Here is a 15,917-nt window from a genome sequence, read left to right as displayed (position 1 = left end):
TGGAACTCCTTCAGACGCCTCCACACTCGGGCCCCACTTTCCTGGAAACAAAAGGGGATTCATGTTCACTCCTTTGAAATTCTTTAATCGTAAATTTTCCAAACTTGCGTCATTAATCAGAGCGAGTTAACCTGAACCCACTGACTCCCCTTTTTATCTGCTTCTCCTCTGACTTCAGGCCTCTAGAAAATCCACTAATGCCTGAAGTGAAAATAAAAGACAATTTAATGACACAGGAAAAATCCGCACTGCATTTGAAGAAGTAGATTTGTTTCTGAAAATGTCCAGTGTTTAGATTTTTTTGTTTGATGTTGCATCATTTCCAGAGTGACACAAGATCTTTATCCTCCTACAGCAGCTGTCGGACCGCAGAGACGGAAAGTGAAAATGTCACAACCTGCTGAAAGAGTGGAAGTGGTTTTACCTGCAAAACGAGAAACATCTACAGGTTATTACAAGAAAAATCATGGTCAAATGGTGAATGCTTACGAGGCTGCTCTCTGCTCTCTGCTCTCTACTATCTACTATCTACTATCTACTATCTACTATCTACTATCTACTATCTACTATCTACTCTCTACTCTCTACTCTCTACTCTCTACTCTCTACTCTCTACTGGAGCTACTGTTGACTAGAGTTCACACATTCGCTAATAGCGCCCTGTTTGTTGATGAGGCTTTTCTGAGACTCTTGAATAAGGAAGCAGCTGTTTTGTTTTCATAGATCGGGGGACTTTTTTTCATAGGTTCCCAGATGTGGAGATGAAAACAATCTCAATTCATTCAATTCATCTTTTTTATTTGAGCATCTGAGTTCCACAAAGTTCTTCATAGGAACCGAGTACAGCACAGTAATGAAAAGGTGAATAGATAAATAAGTAAATAAATAACGTGGATATGACGCTCAAAAGGAGGAGGCAGAAGCTTAAGCTTGTTAGCGCCTTCCCCCTTTTGTACTTAAGAAACATTTCCCATGCCTAACAGAAGATATGACATATAGTGATTTTGTCCTGTTCCAGTGACTTTACAATCATCAATATTTACGTCACAAACATTCTGCTGATCCCAAGACAGGGAAGGAAAACTCAATGATTACAAATACCCAACACTGCCAATGACAACTAGTCATTGGCAATCTTTTAAGTTGAACATTTGTTCCTTGTTGTTGTTGTTGTTGTTTTTAATTAAATGCTTTTAATGGACACAATATTATTGATTTTGTTATTTACGACCACATTATATGATTTATTAATAAACATCATTTATTTCATATGTTTTACTATTACATCATTATTGATTAATTTACTATACTATTATTTTATCCCCTCCTGGAACCGCCACCTTAACGTGGTGGAGGGGTTTGAGTACCCGAATGATCCTGGAGCTCTGTTGTCGGGGCTTCGAGGCCCTGGTAGGGTCTCCTAGGGCAAACAGGTCCTATAGTTGACGGGTCAGACAGAGAGCGGTTCAGAAGCCCCTTATGAGAGACCAACAGGCCTGAGAACCATGAGGCCGTCCTTCTGTGGACCCACCACCTGCAGGAGGAGCCATAGGGGGCTGGTGCCATGTGATTTGGGCAGATCCCAGCTGCTCCCACGACCCGAAAACGGACAAGTGGAAGAAAATGGATGGATGGACTATTATTTTATTAATATTGTTGTTATTAATTCATAATCAGTCACTTCATTGTCACCATCTACAGCAGACTATGTGACAGTGAGAGCCCTATTCTGTGAAAACTAAACTTAAACTTAAACTTGAGGTGCATTAAAAAGCAGAGTGTGGGTCAGTTGGGAGGGGGCAGTGACCCCCAATCAACCGGCCCAACCCTGCTGCCCTGAGGAGTGAATGTTGGTAACCTGTGCTGTGTGATGCTTTACATGACGGGTTTAATGAGCCCATTGGGAGGAGGAGGGGGGGTTCTCTCCAACAGGTCCCCGTCTCGCCTGCCCTGATCCTTATCTCTATATTAATAACATATTGTGTACGATAAATGGAATACAGCTGTCATCTAGTAAACTGAGTACGTTACTGATTAGAATCTCAGTAAATCAGGGCTGTCGTGCGGGTGGATGTTCCATTTTGTCGCTCAATCTAGTTACTCTAGTTACTGATCAGATCAATGTCTGCAAATCTAAACAAATTGTGTTTTAAAGTTTAACGTAACTGTGCCGGACACTTCAGGCTCCAAATTCTACAATTTACTTTGCCTTAAACATAAAATCATATTGTCAATAATGTTTAATGTCATGACAGGCGTTGGCTAAATCTGCAGCCGCATAAACTAGACAGAACATCGTAGGAAAACAGTTTCTAGTCAGCAATACGTTTCACTTGGATCAGGATTATTTCCCGAACATAAATGTGTGAAATTCAGCACAAAGTAACTTCATAAATATCAGATGCTAAAAGGTGCTCTTGTCCAAACTTAGGACTCATTGCCGTTAAACATTAAAACAGATCTTAAACTTTATAAAACTGATGAGAAAATTACCTGGTGTGTCTATGTGGCTATTTCTGTTATATATAAATGATGTTTGTAAAGTATCGTATGTTCTTCATTTTATTCTCTTCGCGGACGACACAACGATATATTGCTCTGGCCCAAATCTTAAGGAGCTCGTGTTGGTGGTAGAAAGAGAATTATATAAACTAAAAAATTGGTTTGACGTGAATAAATTGTCACTTAATTTAGGTTAAACGAAATTTATGGTATTTAGTAATAAGGAGATAGATGATGAGATCAAGATCAATATTAATGAAAATGAAATAGAAAGAGTGTATCAAATAAAATGTCTTGGAGTGATTATTGATTGTAAAATGACATGGAAACCACATATTTTAAACATGCAAAAGAAAGTATCAAAAACTATTGCAATTTTGTATAAATTGCAATATATTTTGAACAAAAAAGCATTACATTTACGTAAAAACTGGAACCAATCCAATTTTCCTATTACAAAAGAAGATCATCAGATTAATTAATTATGCAGCTTACAATTCACCAAGTCATTCACTGTTTATCCAATCAAAAATCCTGCATGACTGAGGGCACACACAAAGTCCAGACAGGTACGCATCAACTCGTCTAAGCTCAGGCAAGAACATATCTCAGTATGTTCCTTTAAGTCCACTTTCTATTTATATCAGACTTTTGCCTCAATGGGCAGGTTATTGTGGTAATCAAATGACATTTCATCACAATCCGACAATAATTCAGCTCAATAAATCCTCTCATAACCAATGACAACCACCCAAAGCAGCGACCTGCCAGTGTTTTCAATGAAGCCGAGAGCGTTGTATTCACCTTTGCTAACCGCCATTTTGATTTGTGACGTAACACCGGAGAGCCCTACGGAGAGTTAGCCGTGTCAGGCTGAAATATACACAAAACATGCTAGGAATCACAACCTTCTAAAACTCTACTCAGAATGTAAATAGACTTCTTTGCTTATAGCTGTAGCTGTTTTAGCCTTGAAGCTAAAGGCTAATGTTAATTTGACGCTAACACATGGTAAAGAAAACACTTAGCTTGATGTTTTCTTCTGGTTTTAAAATCTTTTTTTGATTTTAAGTTAACATTAAAACGTGGACAGGAAGTAGTCTGTACCCCACACTAGCCAACAGGAAGTTCACCAAAAACGTTTCATGCACAAGTCAAAAATTTAAAGTCAAAATACAACAATTTAAATCATCAATTATCAGTAACATTATTGTCGCTGGATTTCTATGGCCGTGATGTGTATATTGTGGAAAGACATTCATAGTTTGTAAAACAATTGTTGTAAATATTGAGTCGTGCAGGTTGTTGTAAAAGAAGAGCGATTTGAGCTTCTTTTGCGCCTGTAAAAATATCAAGTAGAAAAGGGGGTGGGACTAAATAAGGTCACACTTCAAGCCACTCCTTTTTGAACAATTGCTGTATTGGTATCCATTACTTGTATTATCATTGTTTTTAAATTGTTCGAAATAAACTAAAATAAATAAAAAAAATACCGTTTGTTTTGCTATTGACGCACTACTTGCTGGAAATAAAACATAAATGAATGAATATGTTTTGTGCTTTTGTGCTGCAAATGAGGATTTTCACAGTCCTTTTTTTACAACCAGATCAAATCTAGTTCAAATAAAAAAATATTTGTTTAGCTTTGGGCCAAACGCTGATCCTATTCACTCTTTCCTATCAAGTGAGTCCCGCCCTGGTTTAGACCTGGTTTAGAAATTCTGGTCTTCCCCGTGTGAGAAGAAAATCCAGTGAGTTATAAACGATAAGCCGACCACAATATCTGAGTAAAGGGGAAAAGATTTTCATCCTCCTGAAAGACTTAGCGATTGCAAATTGATTACAGTGTAGTGTCCAGTGTTACCCAAGACCAGATCAAGGACCGTCCCGAGTCCAGAGCCTGTTTCTGCTAAAAACACATTTGTTACAATGATCTTAGATGTATGCGGCGGCCCCACATGAAAAATGTTTGGGGCATGTGTAAGAACATTAAATTTAACCTCTTAACTCTCGCCTGAACCGAGAGCATTTTCTCCAGTTTAGCTTTACTCAAATCCTGTAGGCCAGTGTAACGACTCATTTGAAAGCTAAGATCTACAAAACTCATCTAAATGGATCTTTTTCCTCACGTCATCAGAGTTTTTTTCCATCATTTTTTGGGGGGGGTTTCAACAAAACATTTTTTTACTCTTTGTCATTTTTTTGTCAAATAGTACATTTTCTGTCACTTTCTGTCATTTTTTTGTCCTTTTTTGTCAATTTTTTGTCACATTTTTTGTCACATTTTTTGTCACATTTTTTGTCACATTTTTTAATTTTTTGTTCAATTTTTTTGACATTTTTGCCACTTTTTCATCATTTTTTTTTGGTCAAATTTTTGTCCGTTTTTTGTTTATTTTTTCTCACTTTTTTGTCACATCTTCATCATTGTTTTCGTCTCAGTTCTTTTTTCCAGAAGCTTTAGGATTGGGGTAAAGCCGACATAGAACAACAGCTTGAGTGTATAGATATACAGGTGCAGTGAGTGACCACATAGTGCAATATGTTGAAAAAGAGGTCAACTTCAGTAAGTGCTTCAGATAGTGCAGGAACGTTGACCTGCTATCCCTCCAAGTAAGTGTTGGCATTGTGTTTTGACCTCTGATGAAAACTATTTAAAGTAGATCTTTCAGAGTGTGAAACCACCCTCTCATAATCACACTCCTTCTACAGTCACAGGTCCTAAAGGCACTGACCCACTTCTGTGATGTTAAAGGTACGATATGTAACATGTGCTGATTGTTTCATACCTCGAGCAGCTGGTCTGAGTTTGCTTCTTCGGGGAAGAATCCAAGTCCAGTTCAGCTCGGACCACACCTCAGAGAGAGAGAGTTGCAGCAACATGAGGGAGAATTTAAAACACATTTTCATGGATCACATTTGGCAAAAACGTCCAACAATGGGCCTGAGTCCTGGCATCAAATTCAACAGTTAATGTTCTCATTCTTTCTTGCTCTTTCCCCTGTATTTGCTTTGCCAACAGCACCCAAATGACCAAAAAAAATGACAAAAAAAGACACACAAAAAAGACAGGGAAAAAAAGACAAAAAAACAAAAACAAACCAAAAAATTATTATTATTTTTTTTTTTTAAATATTTAAAAAGACAATAAAGTCTAAAAAAAGACAAAAAATGTAAAAAAAAAAAAAAAAGACACAAAAATGACACAAAAAGGCAAAAAACATTTAAAAAAATACAAAAAAGACCAAAAAAATGACAAGAAAAGGACAGAAAAAAGACCAAAAAAAAGAAAAAACAATCAAAAAATTACAAAAAAAAAATCAAAAACTTATAAAAAAAAGACAAAAAAAAGGTGAAAAAACCGACAAGGAAATGTAAAAAAAAAGACACAAAAATGACACAAAAAATTGTCAGTTAATGTTCTCATTCTTTCTTGCTCTTTACCCTGTATTTGCTTTGCCAACAGCACCCAAATGACAAAAAAAATGACAAAAAATTACAAAAAAGACAAAAAAAATGACAAGAAAAAGAAAAAAAAGAAAAAACAAACAAAAAATGACAAAACATGTTTTAAAAACTTATAAAAAAGACAAAAAAAGTTGGAAAAAAAGGACAAAATTTAAAAAAAAATAAACACAAAAATTACACAAAAATTGACAAAAAGGCAAAAAATATTTTTTTTAAATACTAAAAAAGACACACACAAAAAATGACAAAAATAAATTAAAAAATGACAAGAACAAGACAAGCAACATGCAAAATAAATAATAAAAAAAAAATGCGAAAAAAAAAAAATGACAAAAGGTAAAAAAAAATTGGCAAAAACAGACACAAAAATTGACAAAAAAATGTTCAAAAAAGTGACAAAAAGTCGAAAAAAAGACAAAAAAAACCCAGAGTGAGTGGAAAAAGCAATGAAAAAAATAAAAATACAAAATTATGAAAAAATGACAAAAAAGGGCAAAAAAGCAACAAAAAAAACAAACAAACAAAAGAAAATAACAAAAAAAGCGACAAAAAAGCAATGAAAACAATACAACACCCAAAACATACCACGTACTTCAACTGTTTTATTTATTCCGACATTATACAACAGAGAATTGCACAGGCTCGCGTTCCGATTTGCACTTATTGCCCTGAGAGAATCAACAAAAGCCAAACCATAATATATTACACATTATCACATTAGTTGGAGATCAGTCCCGTGTGTTCAGCTCTGTGGGATGAAGAAGCTGAGGCAGGAGAAGGGCAGGTTGGTGAAGCAGTCCGTGTTGACAGTGACCTGCATCTCGCTGAATAAAAGTCGCTTTTTGTCGGCGATCGGGGCGTCTTTCTTCAGCGCAGACAGATTCTGAAGGATCTGACGATATTCTCTTCCCCGAACCAGACCGCGGAACCACAGGACCGCGACCAGGTGCTTCCTACTGCGAAACGACAACAACAACATGCAATTTCAGAATAAACAGGAGCAGATAGCAGGTTATTGTTAATCTGCAGATATTGTGGATTATACTTTGGGCGCGCATTTATAACAAGAGTATATTTGCACTAGTTAGACTTTAGACAGATTAAATAATGCCACAAATTTAACAAACCTATGCATCATTACTTCTAAAGATTTGCAAACATAGATTAAACAAAGGAAAGAACTTCTGAGCCAACATTTGAGTAAAGTTTACATTTACATTACTGAAAAATCTTAGAAAAACTTGCAGATAATTCATTTTGGACCTTTTTTTTAAATGGATTTATGGCATAAAAAAATAAACGATATAATTTTCAAAGGAATGTAGATTTAAAGCAGTACTAAGTAACTCATGCCCCTGGAGGCCATAAGCGCCACTGCAGGTGTCGTAGCATCTTGGGTTTTTTACTCATTAATTGTCCGTGAGAGTAAATACTACACTGACAGAAAAGGTTAAGTGAGAGAGGGATATTGTACATCCAATTATACAATGGAGATCATTTTTTTCACTCAAACTTGGCTGTAAATACTGTTTAAGTGACGCTAGCCCAGAGTTAGCTTTGCCCGTTACCCTGCTAGCTTCTTCTTTGTGATGGCACTAGTGTGTATTGGTGGCTCCGACCCGGATGCAGGAAAATTGCAATTGTGGTTTTCTGGCCAGAGACACCAGGGGGAGATGAAAGAGCCTCCAATCATCCCATTAACACTTGTATTACCCCCACAAGGACTACGGAAAGATGTCTTAAAGAGGGGGTATTATGCTTTTTTCAGTCACATAGCACCAGTCTATATCACACTACAATGATGACGAAACCTTCTGTTGGTCTGTAAATGCAGTAAATTAGAATAACTGCCTTGTATAAAATTGCTCTCTCAAAATGGCTGTAGTGAATGTCTTGAAATAGGCCTCTGTCTCTTTAAGAACCTCTGAGCCTTTCCGACACGCCCCCTCCACACGCTGTCTGTGGCATCAGTGGGGAGGGGGTTCTGCTGAGGAGCAGTGGTTGGTTACTCGGCTGGTGACCAAAGCTCGGAGGCGTCTCCAGGAGGTGGGGGCGTTCCTAGGAGGACTCAGGCAAACCTATCCCTAAAATGGCCGCCATCAGAGTTTTTACAGATTACTCAAAAATACATGAATGTGCCAAGGCAACACTTCAGGCATGTTTTTAATGAGGGAATGACATAATAACAATATGTAAAGCTTGAAAAAGTTGATTTTGCATAATACCCCCCCCTTTAAGGTAAACAAGTTACTTAGTACTTCTTCATGCCTACTGGTATTGTACTGCTTTATAATGACACTACAGAAAGCTCTATTTCCTGTATACAGGGTTTATACAGGCAGAAGCAGAAGCAAATGTAATGTTTTTTGCAATTTTTATCACCAAAATACTATATTTTAATGCCACAAATGCAGAAAAATATAAGTGCATATTTCATTTCTTAGGATTTGCAAACATTTCATCAAACAGAGGGAAGAGAATTGGACAAGACAGGCAACCGTTTAGCATAAATATGTGGGAAAACCCCGTATATAGTTTTAGGTCGCAAAAAAAAACACCTGCCATCACGTTCCAAATCGAAAGCATAATATGTTTTCAGCTCCAGTGACTTTAAATAAAGAGGAACCTATGTTCAACCTAGCCACACTTTGTGGCGGGGCGAGGTTCTGTCTACACTCAGGTCTTTCCCGTCAAGTGTCGTAACTCAGAGAAAAACCTACTTCACTTTTCATTTAACTTAAATACCTTACCCGATGGTTTACAGGAAAATCCCTTTGAATCAACGTTTGACCTTGGCTTATCCACAGGTCGCTCACAGTTTCCTGACATTGCTGAACATAATTGCCCTTCAGTGAATGCCAATGAGGCGAGCCAATGTCGTGAGGCCATTGTTGTTATAAACCTAGTGCCCAGTAAGATTAGATAAGATATTCTTTTATTGATCTCACAACGGCATTCATTAAGATCACTCAGGGTGTGCAAAACAGACTGGAAATGTGCAAATAGTTAAATAGTAAAGAAAAGATGGCATAGTGTGAGTATGTAGATCCTGCACGGACTCACCTGAAGTCCGGACAGTGCAGAACTATGGGCCAGAGGTGGTTCTTGATTTCAGAGGCGTGTTTCTGTCCGATGATGTCACACAGGGCTCCACCGATCGGGTACAGCCACTCGTGAGACGACTCCTGATAAACACACGAACAGCTGTGATTCATCGAGGTTAAAAATCCAAAGACGTCACATTGTTAATAATCTGTCCACGCTATTTTGTTTTTGGGTAAATGTAAGCAGCTGAACACGTCCAAATCCATGACAAAAAGCCCAGATTCTGATCTAAATCAATAAAATAAGTGTTCAATTGAGTACAAATATGAGGCCGGTGAATCGAAGCGTTTGTTATGGTGACTGGAAGCAATATTTAACACATTGCTCAGTGTTTGGTCATAAAGTTTGATCCATGAGGAAAGGATTTGGAAGAATTGTGAAACAGCAGCCATTTGTTCAAAGACCAGCTGTTTTGATTCATATTTGTGCCGAGTCAGAGGGACCAGGGACACAAGTCGGTTCTGGGGCATTTTGAGCTTTTCACAGATTGTTAAATTGTAGTCTCCAAGCTTTCCAACAATGTTTCACACATGGAAATCTGAAAATATTTGGAGAAGTGAGAGCAATTTGAAGTTAAGGACCCAGAATATTTCTAACCACAGAAATCGGCCTCTAAACCTTTGGGCTGTTCTCGCCTCTCTCTGCTGCTCGGAGTGACAATAGGGCTCTCCCCATCCTTTCTTAGGGGGGAGGGAGTTTATGTGGTGCGCGTGTCTGTGGTAAAGCTACGGCGAATGTTTTTACTTAGCGATGAAAGGATTAAGCTTCGCAAAAGACTGAGAGGTGAGGAAAGCATTTTGGGGGCTGGGGCTGCGGTGCGCCCACTGGGGAAGTTTCCAAGATTACTCAAAGATGTGCGATGGGGCTCGAAACACAGCTCCAGGTCTGTTTTTAGGAGAGTCCCGCACCCAGAGGGAACCCTATTGTACATATTTTGATTTGTAGGGGGCTCATGTCGTCCAGGAAACAAACCCAGGACCGTCGGCGATTGTTACCATGTGTCTGAAGAGTTCCTGCAGCTCGCCCCACTGCGCGCGGATCTTGTTGGCCGCTTTCTCGTGCTTCCTGTTCTTACACGAGTAGTCGTTCTTCATCAGCTGCCCGAGGTACTCCCGGGTCACGTGGAGGTGCAGGGCGCTCGCCAGGTCCTGAAGAAGGTCACACATTTCATACTTTCTTATTCATTCCTGTCACATTGGAGATTTACTTTTACACACTTTGGGAAAAAATTTCATTTAAAGGAACAGGCCACCGTTTTTCCATACTGAGATATGTTCTTTGAGCTTAGATGAGTTGATGTGCACCTGTCTGGTCTTTGTGTGTGCCCTCAGTCACGCAAACAGACCAAATATGTTGTTAGCATTTGGCCTCTCCCAACATATTTCTATAGCTCCAAACGGGGCCAGACAGGTACATATCAACACGTCTAAACTTAGGTAAGAACATATCTCAGTATGGAAAACGGTGGCCTGTTTCTTTAAATGTCGGCCTCCATCAATACACTCCTTCAGATGATTTTGAAAGTTTTGGTTCACTCTTTCAAGCGTATTGACCGGAATATTGGCAATTTCAGATTAAATGTTTTTCTGGTCTTCCAAAGTCTGTAGACCAGGGGTGGGAAAACTAAGGCCCGGGGGCAAAATGTGGCCCACCTAGCCCACCTTCAATCTGGCCCACAAAAAAGATGATTTAGCCCAATATGCATTACCTAAAACAGGAAAAGAGCAATGTTTTCATTGACATAAGTAAGGGATAATGTATAGAACGCTGGTCATTATCGGGAAAATAAGTACCGACAGGGCGAACCGGACTGTTTCGCCCTGATAATAAGCGGGCCCTGAAGGTCCCGCTTATTATACGGCCATTTGCCAACTGAACACACACAACATAAACTTCGTACGCTTTTATGAAGGCCGAAAGGTTTATTTAATGACTTCCGCGACAAATAGTTCCCAAAAGTTTGCGCGTTGCGCTGCAGCGTTTTGCTAGGCTAGAAGCAGCAAGGCTAGCAGCTAGCCTAGCTACTTAGTTGAAGGCGCAGTTGGAGGAATGGTGGTGAATCTTTGGGTAAATTGAAAGTCAGACTCACGCTAACTTCACGAGCAATTCCCCCAACTTCTCTCTCGGTGACGGGGACAGAGATAGTGTCGCTACTACGTACGCGCGGAGTGATATGAAAGCACAAACTCCGTTGCCATGGGCAGCGGTCATTATTTTTTTCAGAGGTCCTTTATCAGAAAATAATGACCGGTAGAACGTTGGGAAATCCCATTCAAATCAACGGAGCTTCTACTTACGTTGTGAAGAGCCGTATAATAAAGAAAGATAATGCATGACGGCAGCTGTTTTGTTGCAATTAGAGTCTATTTAAAGGGACTATAGGGAGTTTCAAAATGTTAAAATTATGTATTTCCCTCCCCCTACATGTTCCAGCCATGTCCTATTGTGTAGAATGAGCTCAGACCTGTTCACCACAACTGCCTCTAAAATCCTGCACTGTCACTCAAAAAGGTGTTACTTCGGGTCCGAAGTGCCGTCATGCACGAGCTTAGTATACGAGGTGCAGTTACACGTGTGACCTGAGGTGGCAGTAGTGAGTATAAAATGGCCAACTTGAATCTAGCCCCTTTAAAAATTGTACTTGCTAGAAACAACCTAATTCTACCTAGTTCAAAAACCCAATGTGGCCCGTGCATCCAAACATTTGCCCATATCTGCTTTAGACGATCATTATAATCTAGGGATTTGAGCTAAACCCACAGGAAAAAATCAAGGCTTAATCAGGCGAGCACAGGCCAGTTTACTTCCCTCTCAGGGAGTTGATTGGCCGTCCGGGACAGGCTTATCTCAAAATTTATTGACATCCTGGCAATATATGTTGATGCCAAAACCCTCCTGGATCATTGGTCAAATAACGGTCTGAATTCACGGTTACAAAAAAAAAAGGAAGTTCCCAAGTTCCCCACCCTTGTATTTGGGCATTAAAAGCATTACATTTGACTTGTATACAACATTTACAAAACATTCTTCATCCTCACAAGTGCAAAACTACTGGCAACAATGTATTAACTCTGCTTATAAACGAGTAACAAATGAACAGCTACCGATGCGTTACAAGTGTGTTTTTTCCGTGTCACTAAATGGAGAAGACCGTACGGGGGAATAAGGAAAACAGAAGTTGCAGGGCTTGCTTGAGGTTAACTGTTGGACAGTGACACAACATTATCCGTGATGGGCGCGACGTGTTTTGACAACTAGATTCATAACAATGCTTGAATGAAGACATAGATTGAGAAATGAAGGAATCTCCTGACTAGAAAACTCCTTATTATGCACTATCCAGGCTTTTTTAATGTTTAAGAAAGTAAAATATTGGGGAAACAGGTCAATTCAGCTCTAACGTACATGAAAAGTGAGTTCTACTTTCTCTGGAGTTGTTTATATTTTTCGCTCATGATTTTCCCGTCATCAATGTCCAGGTTTTCCAAGAAGGACGAGACCCCACTGACTTTTTATTTCTGGCACGCACCTGACACAAACAATAGCTTCTGAAAAGGGCACGGCTGGAACTTCCAAAAGAGAGTCACTAAATAAACAGGGATATCCTTCCCTCTGGCCTCAGACCAATACATCACACGTCTCTGGGATATTAATCAGGGGGAACCGGGGTTAGTTCAAGCGGTATCTCTGGGAATTCTGGACTCGCACCAAGTTGTAAGAGATAAGCTCAATACCGCTTTGCCCGCCATTGTTAAAGCCTCTCTGCGGAACATTCCAGGATAAATGTTGCCACTAAACTGTTTAAAGGCACTATACCGGATTTTTTTCCTAGTAGTGAAACAAATTTCGTTGTGTCCTCCTTTTGTATATTGTAAACTTAGACATTTGTGGGGAAAAAACTGTCCATCTTTCTTTAACAGTGAAGGAAGTGATGGAACAATGCAATGTAAAGCGTATTTAAAAATCAACTAAACATTTTTATCCAGTGAATTATGGCCTATGGTGATGGTTAATTAATCGCAATCAAGCATCATATATTGAGGGGTTGTTTTTATATTCTAGATTAAACCTGGGCAAAATACGGATGATTCAGTCCGGCCCACAACTTGTAGAGCATAAATTCATAAGTATGTAAAAAAAAAAAGAAGTAATTCTCTAGCCCATTCCTGTGCAGAGTTATGATTTTTTTTTTAATTACCAGAATCCTCACTCCAGCCACTAGGGGGCAGATTAAAAAAGAATAAAAGGAAAGAATTCCACAGGTCTCCAGCAGAGGGCACTGACATCATGAGAAATCAGGATATAAACTACACATTGTGTGACTTGCAAGTGGGAAATGGACAGTCTGCCCCTGGGCAGCTGTGGCTACAATAGTAGCTTACTGCCACGGAGTGTGGAGTGAATGAATATTGACAGTGTAGCAGAGACTTGTGACACAGGCTTGTAAAGTGCAATAAGTGTAAGTCCTTTTTATGAGGCTACTGTCCTGTCAGGCTCATTATTATTCATTTATTGAAAAAAAGTTTCCTTGATAGTATTTTCCCAGTCAAAACAATTTTTTTTGGAGCTTTTGTTTTTGGCCCCTGGCGATACACTCTCGATATACTATAGCCTACTTACATCCCGATATAAGTTTGAGTTATTGTTGGTGCGGCTCCGACTCAATTCAGGCTTCTCTTGTGGCCCCTTATGAAAATTAATTGCCCACCCCTGTTCTAGATGCTTCTTTGTATTTTCCTCCATTTTAACGTATTTTTTGTGAAGATGTGAGGCCTGTCATTTCAAACACAGCAAAGACAACAGGAGCTTGATTTAATGTTGGAGAATGATCTTTTAAAATAAGTTTATGTCGGCGTAACTGTGCAAATAAACTAGATTGGCAGTAAAACTGTGCTTTGGCTTTATGCCGTGTTCGTCCCTAAGCAACGTCTAGCAGGAAAGGGAAACTGAAAAAGTGTGTGATTCAGTTCGAGTAATATTTTTAATCGCATTAAACCATATGTAGTTAATTAATTGGAAGCAATACATCATCAAAAGTTAGGAATAAACTAGGACCACAAATAACATATTCATTTGGTGGCTTCCTCTTTCATTGTTGGTAATCAAAAAAATAACAAGAAGTAAAATCAGGTATAGGGCCTTTAAAGGGACTATACGGAGTTTAAAAATGTTAAAAAGTTGTTACTTCGGTCATAAGTGCCGTCATGCACAAGCTTAATATAGAAGGTGCAGTTACACGTATGACCAGAGGTGGCAGTAGTGAGTATAAAATGTCCAACTTGCTTGTATTTGTGCCCGTGGAAGAGCTTGGTCGCTTCTAACTTCACCATGTTTGGAGCTATAGGAATACACTGGGAGAGGCCAAATGCTAACAACATCTTTGGTCGTTTTGCGTGACTGAGGGCACACACAAAGACCAGACAGGTACGCATCAACTCGTCTAAGCTCAGGTAAGAACGTATCTCAGTATGAAAAAAACGGTGGCCTGTTCCTTTAAGTAAAAACATAAACTCAAGGCTGTGATATCAAATATGCTCTGTACCCTCAGCTACACTGTACTGAGTTTTCCCACAAAATACTGCTGAATGGGCCACATAAAACCAGGATCAAAATGGTCCTGGTTTATATTTGTCATTTAAATGTTGTGTTTTCTGTCACCTGTGAATGGGGCTCCTTCATGACGGAGCAGTGCGCTGAGAGCTCGTCTGTTCTCTGGCACAGAACCTTGAAATCCTCATCGTTCGACAGCCACTTCCTGGTCATCATCCTCCTCAGGGGAATCTGGGAGAAAACACAACATGGATTGTGCTGTACAAGATCACTCCCACACTCAAGACATTTCTGAAGTCACAGCGGGGCTGACTGACAAATGTTCATTCACAAACAACATTCAGAGAGTTGGAATAGAACCACAAACCTTCTAGTTATAACCAGGGCTGTTATGATGCTTCCTTTGAGCATTCGATCTGCCTCCACATTGAGAGCTTAAACGCCTGAAAGGTATTTGAGGCCATTTTTGGAAGGAGCACCTTTATACGTACAATGGCTCCAACACAAGCTGAGCTGAATATTGCACATTATTACTTTCATTTTTAGCTTCTTTATATATTTTGTACCTCGTAAATAACTTGTGCAGCACTTTGAGAAGTGTCAACTGGATTTTAACCTCTTACCACCCGATGAACCAAATGCATTCTGTCCTCTTTGGCCATTATATAGGTCTGTGTAACACCTCATTTGAAAGCTAAGACCCACAAAACTGATCTTTTTCCTCGCGTTGTTGCTGTGTTGTGTCATCTTTTTTATGTTTTTTTTGGTCACATTTTTGTTGAATTTTTGTCTTTTTTTTGTTGAATTTTTGTCTTTTTATTGTTGAATTTTTGTCTTTTTTTTGTTGAATGTTTGTCACATTTTTGTTGAATTTTTGTCCTTTTTTTGTTGAATTTTTGTCACATTTTTGTTGAATTTTTGTCACATTTTTGTTGAATTTTTGTCACATTTTTGTTGAGTTTTTGTCATTTTTTTGTTGAGTTTTTGTCACATTTTTGTTGAATTTTTGTCATTTTTTTGGATTAATTTTTGTAATTTTTTTGTTTACGTTTTGTCACATTTTTTTTTTATTTTTGTCACATTTTTGTTTAATTTTGGTCATTTTTTGTTGAGTTTTTGTTTAATTTTTGTTTAATTTTTGTTGAACTTTTGTCACATTTTTGTTGAACTTTTGTCACATTTTTGTTGAGTTTTTGTCATTTCTTTGTTGAATTTTTGTCTTTTTTTTGTTGAATTTTTGTCTTTTTTTTGTTGAATTTTTGTCACATTTTTGTTGAATTTTTGTCACATTT

At 38.6% G+C, this 15,917-nt stretch overlaps 2 protein-coding genes across 2 annotated transcripts in view; one reads left to right on the top strand and one right to left on the bottom strand.

Annotated features, from left to right (window-relative positions):
* The window catches only part of vps29 (VPS29 retromer complex component), a 230,067-nt gene that overhangs the window by 81,900 nt on the left and 132,250 nt on the right, over nt 1–15,917 (top strand). The window lies entirely within an intron of this gene.
* The window catches only part of exoc3l4 (exocyst complex component 3-like 4), a gene marked incomplete at its 3' end in the record, with an annotated part of 50,152 nt that continues 40,947 nt past the window's right edge, over nt 6,713–15,917 (bottom strand). The window contains exons 12-15 of the mRNA XM_079574225.1: nt 14,734–14,856; nt 10,071–10,223; nt 9,034–9,155; nt 6,713–6,926 (exon numbers count right to left, since the gene is read on the bottom strand). Coding sequence (XP_079430351.1) covers nt 6,713–6,926; nt 9,034–9,155; nt 10,071–10,223; nt 14,734–14,856 — 612 coding nt within the window. The remainder of the gene's footprint in view (nt 6,927–9,033; nt 9,156–10,070; nt 10,224–14,733; nt 14,857–15,917) is intronic.

The sequence above is a fragment of the Gobius niger genome (genome assembly GCF_951799975.1).
Source record: "Gobius niger genome assembly, chromosome: 16".
NCBI lineage: Eukaryota > Metazoa > Chordata > Actinopteri > Gobiiformes > Gobiidae > Gobius > Gobius niger.
Note: the sequence above shows the minus strand (reverse complement) of the source record. Positions and strands in the feature narration are given on the sequence as shown.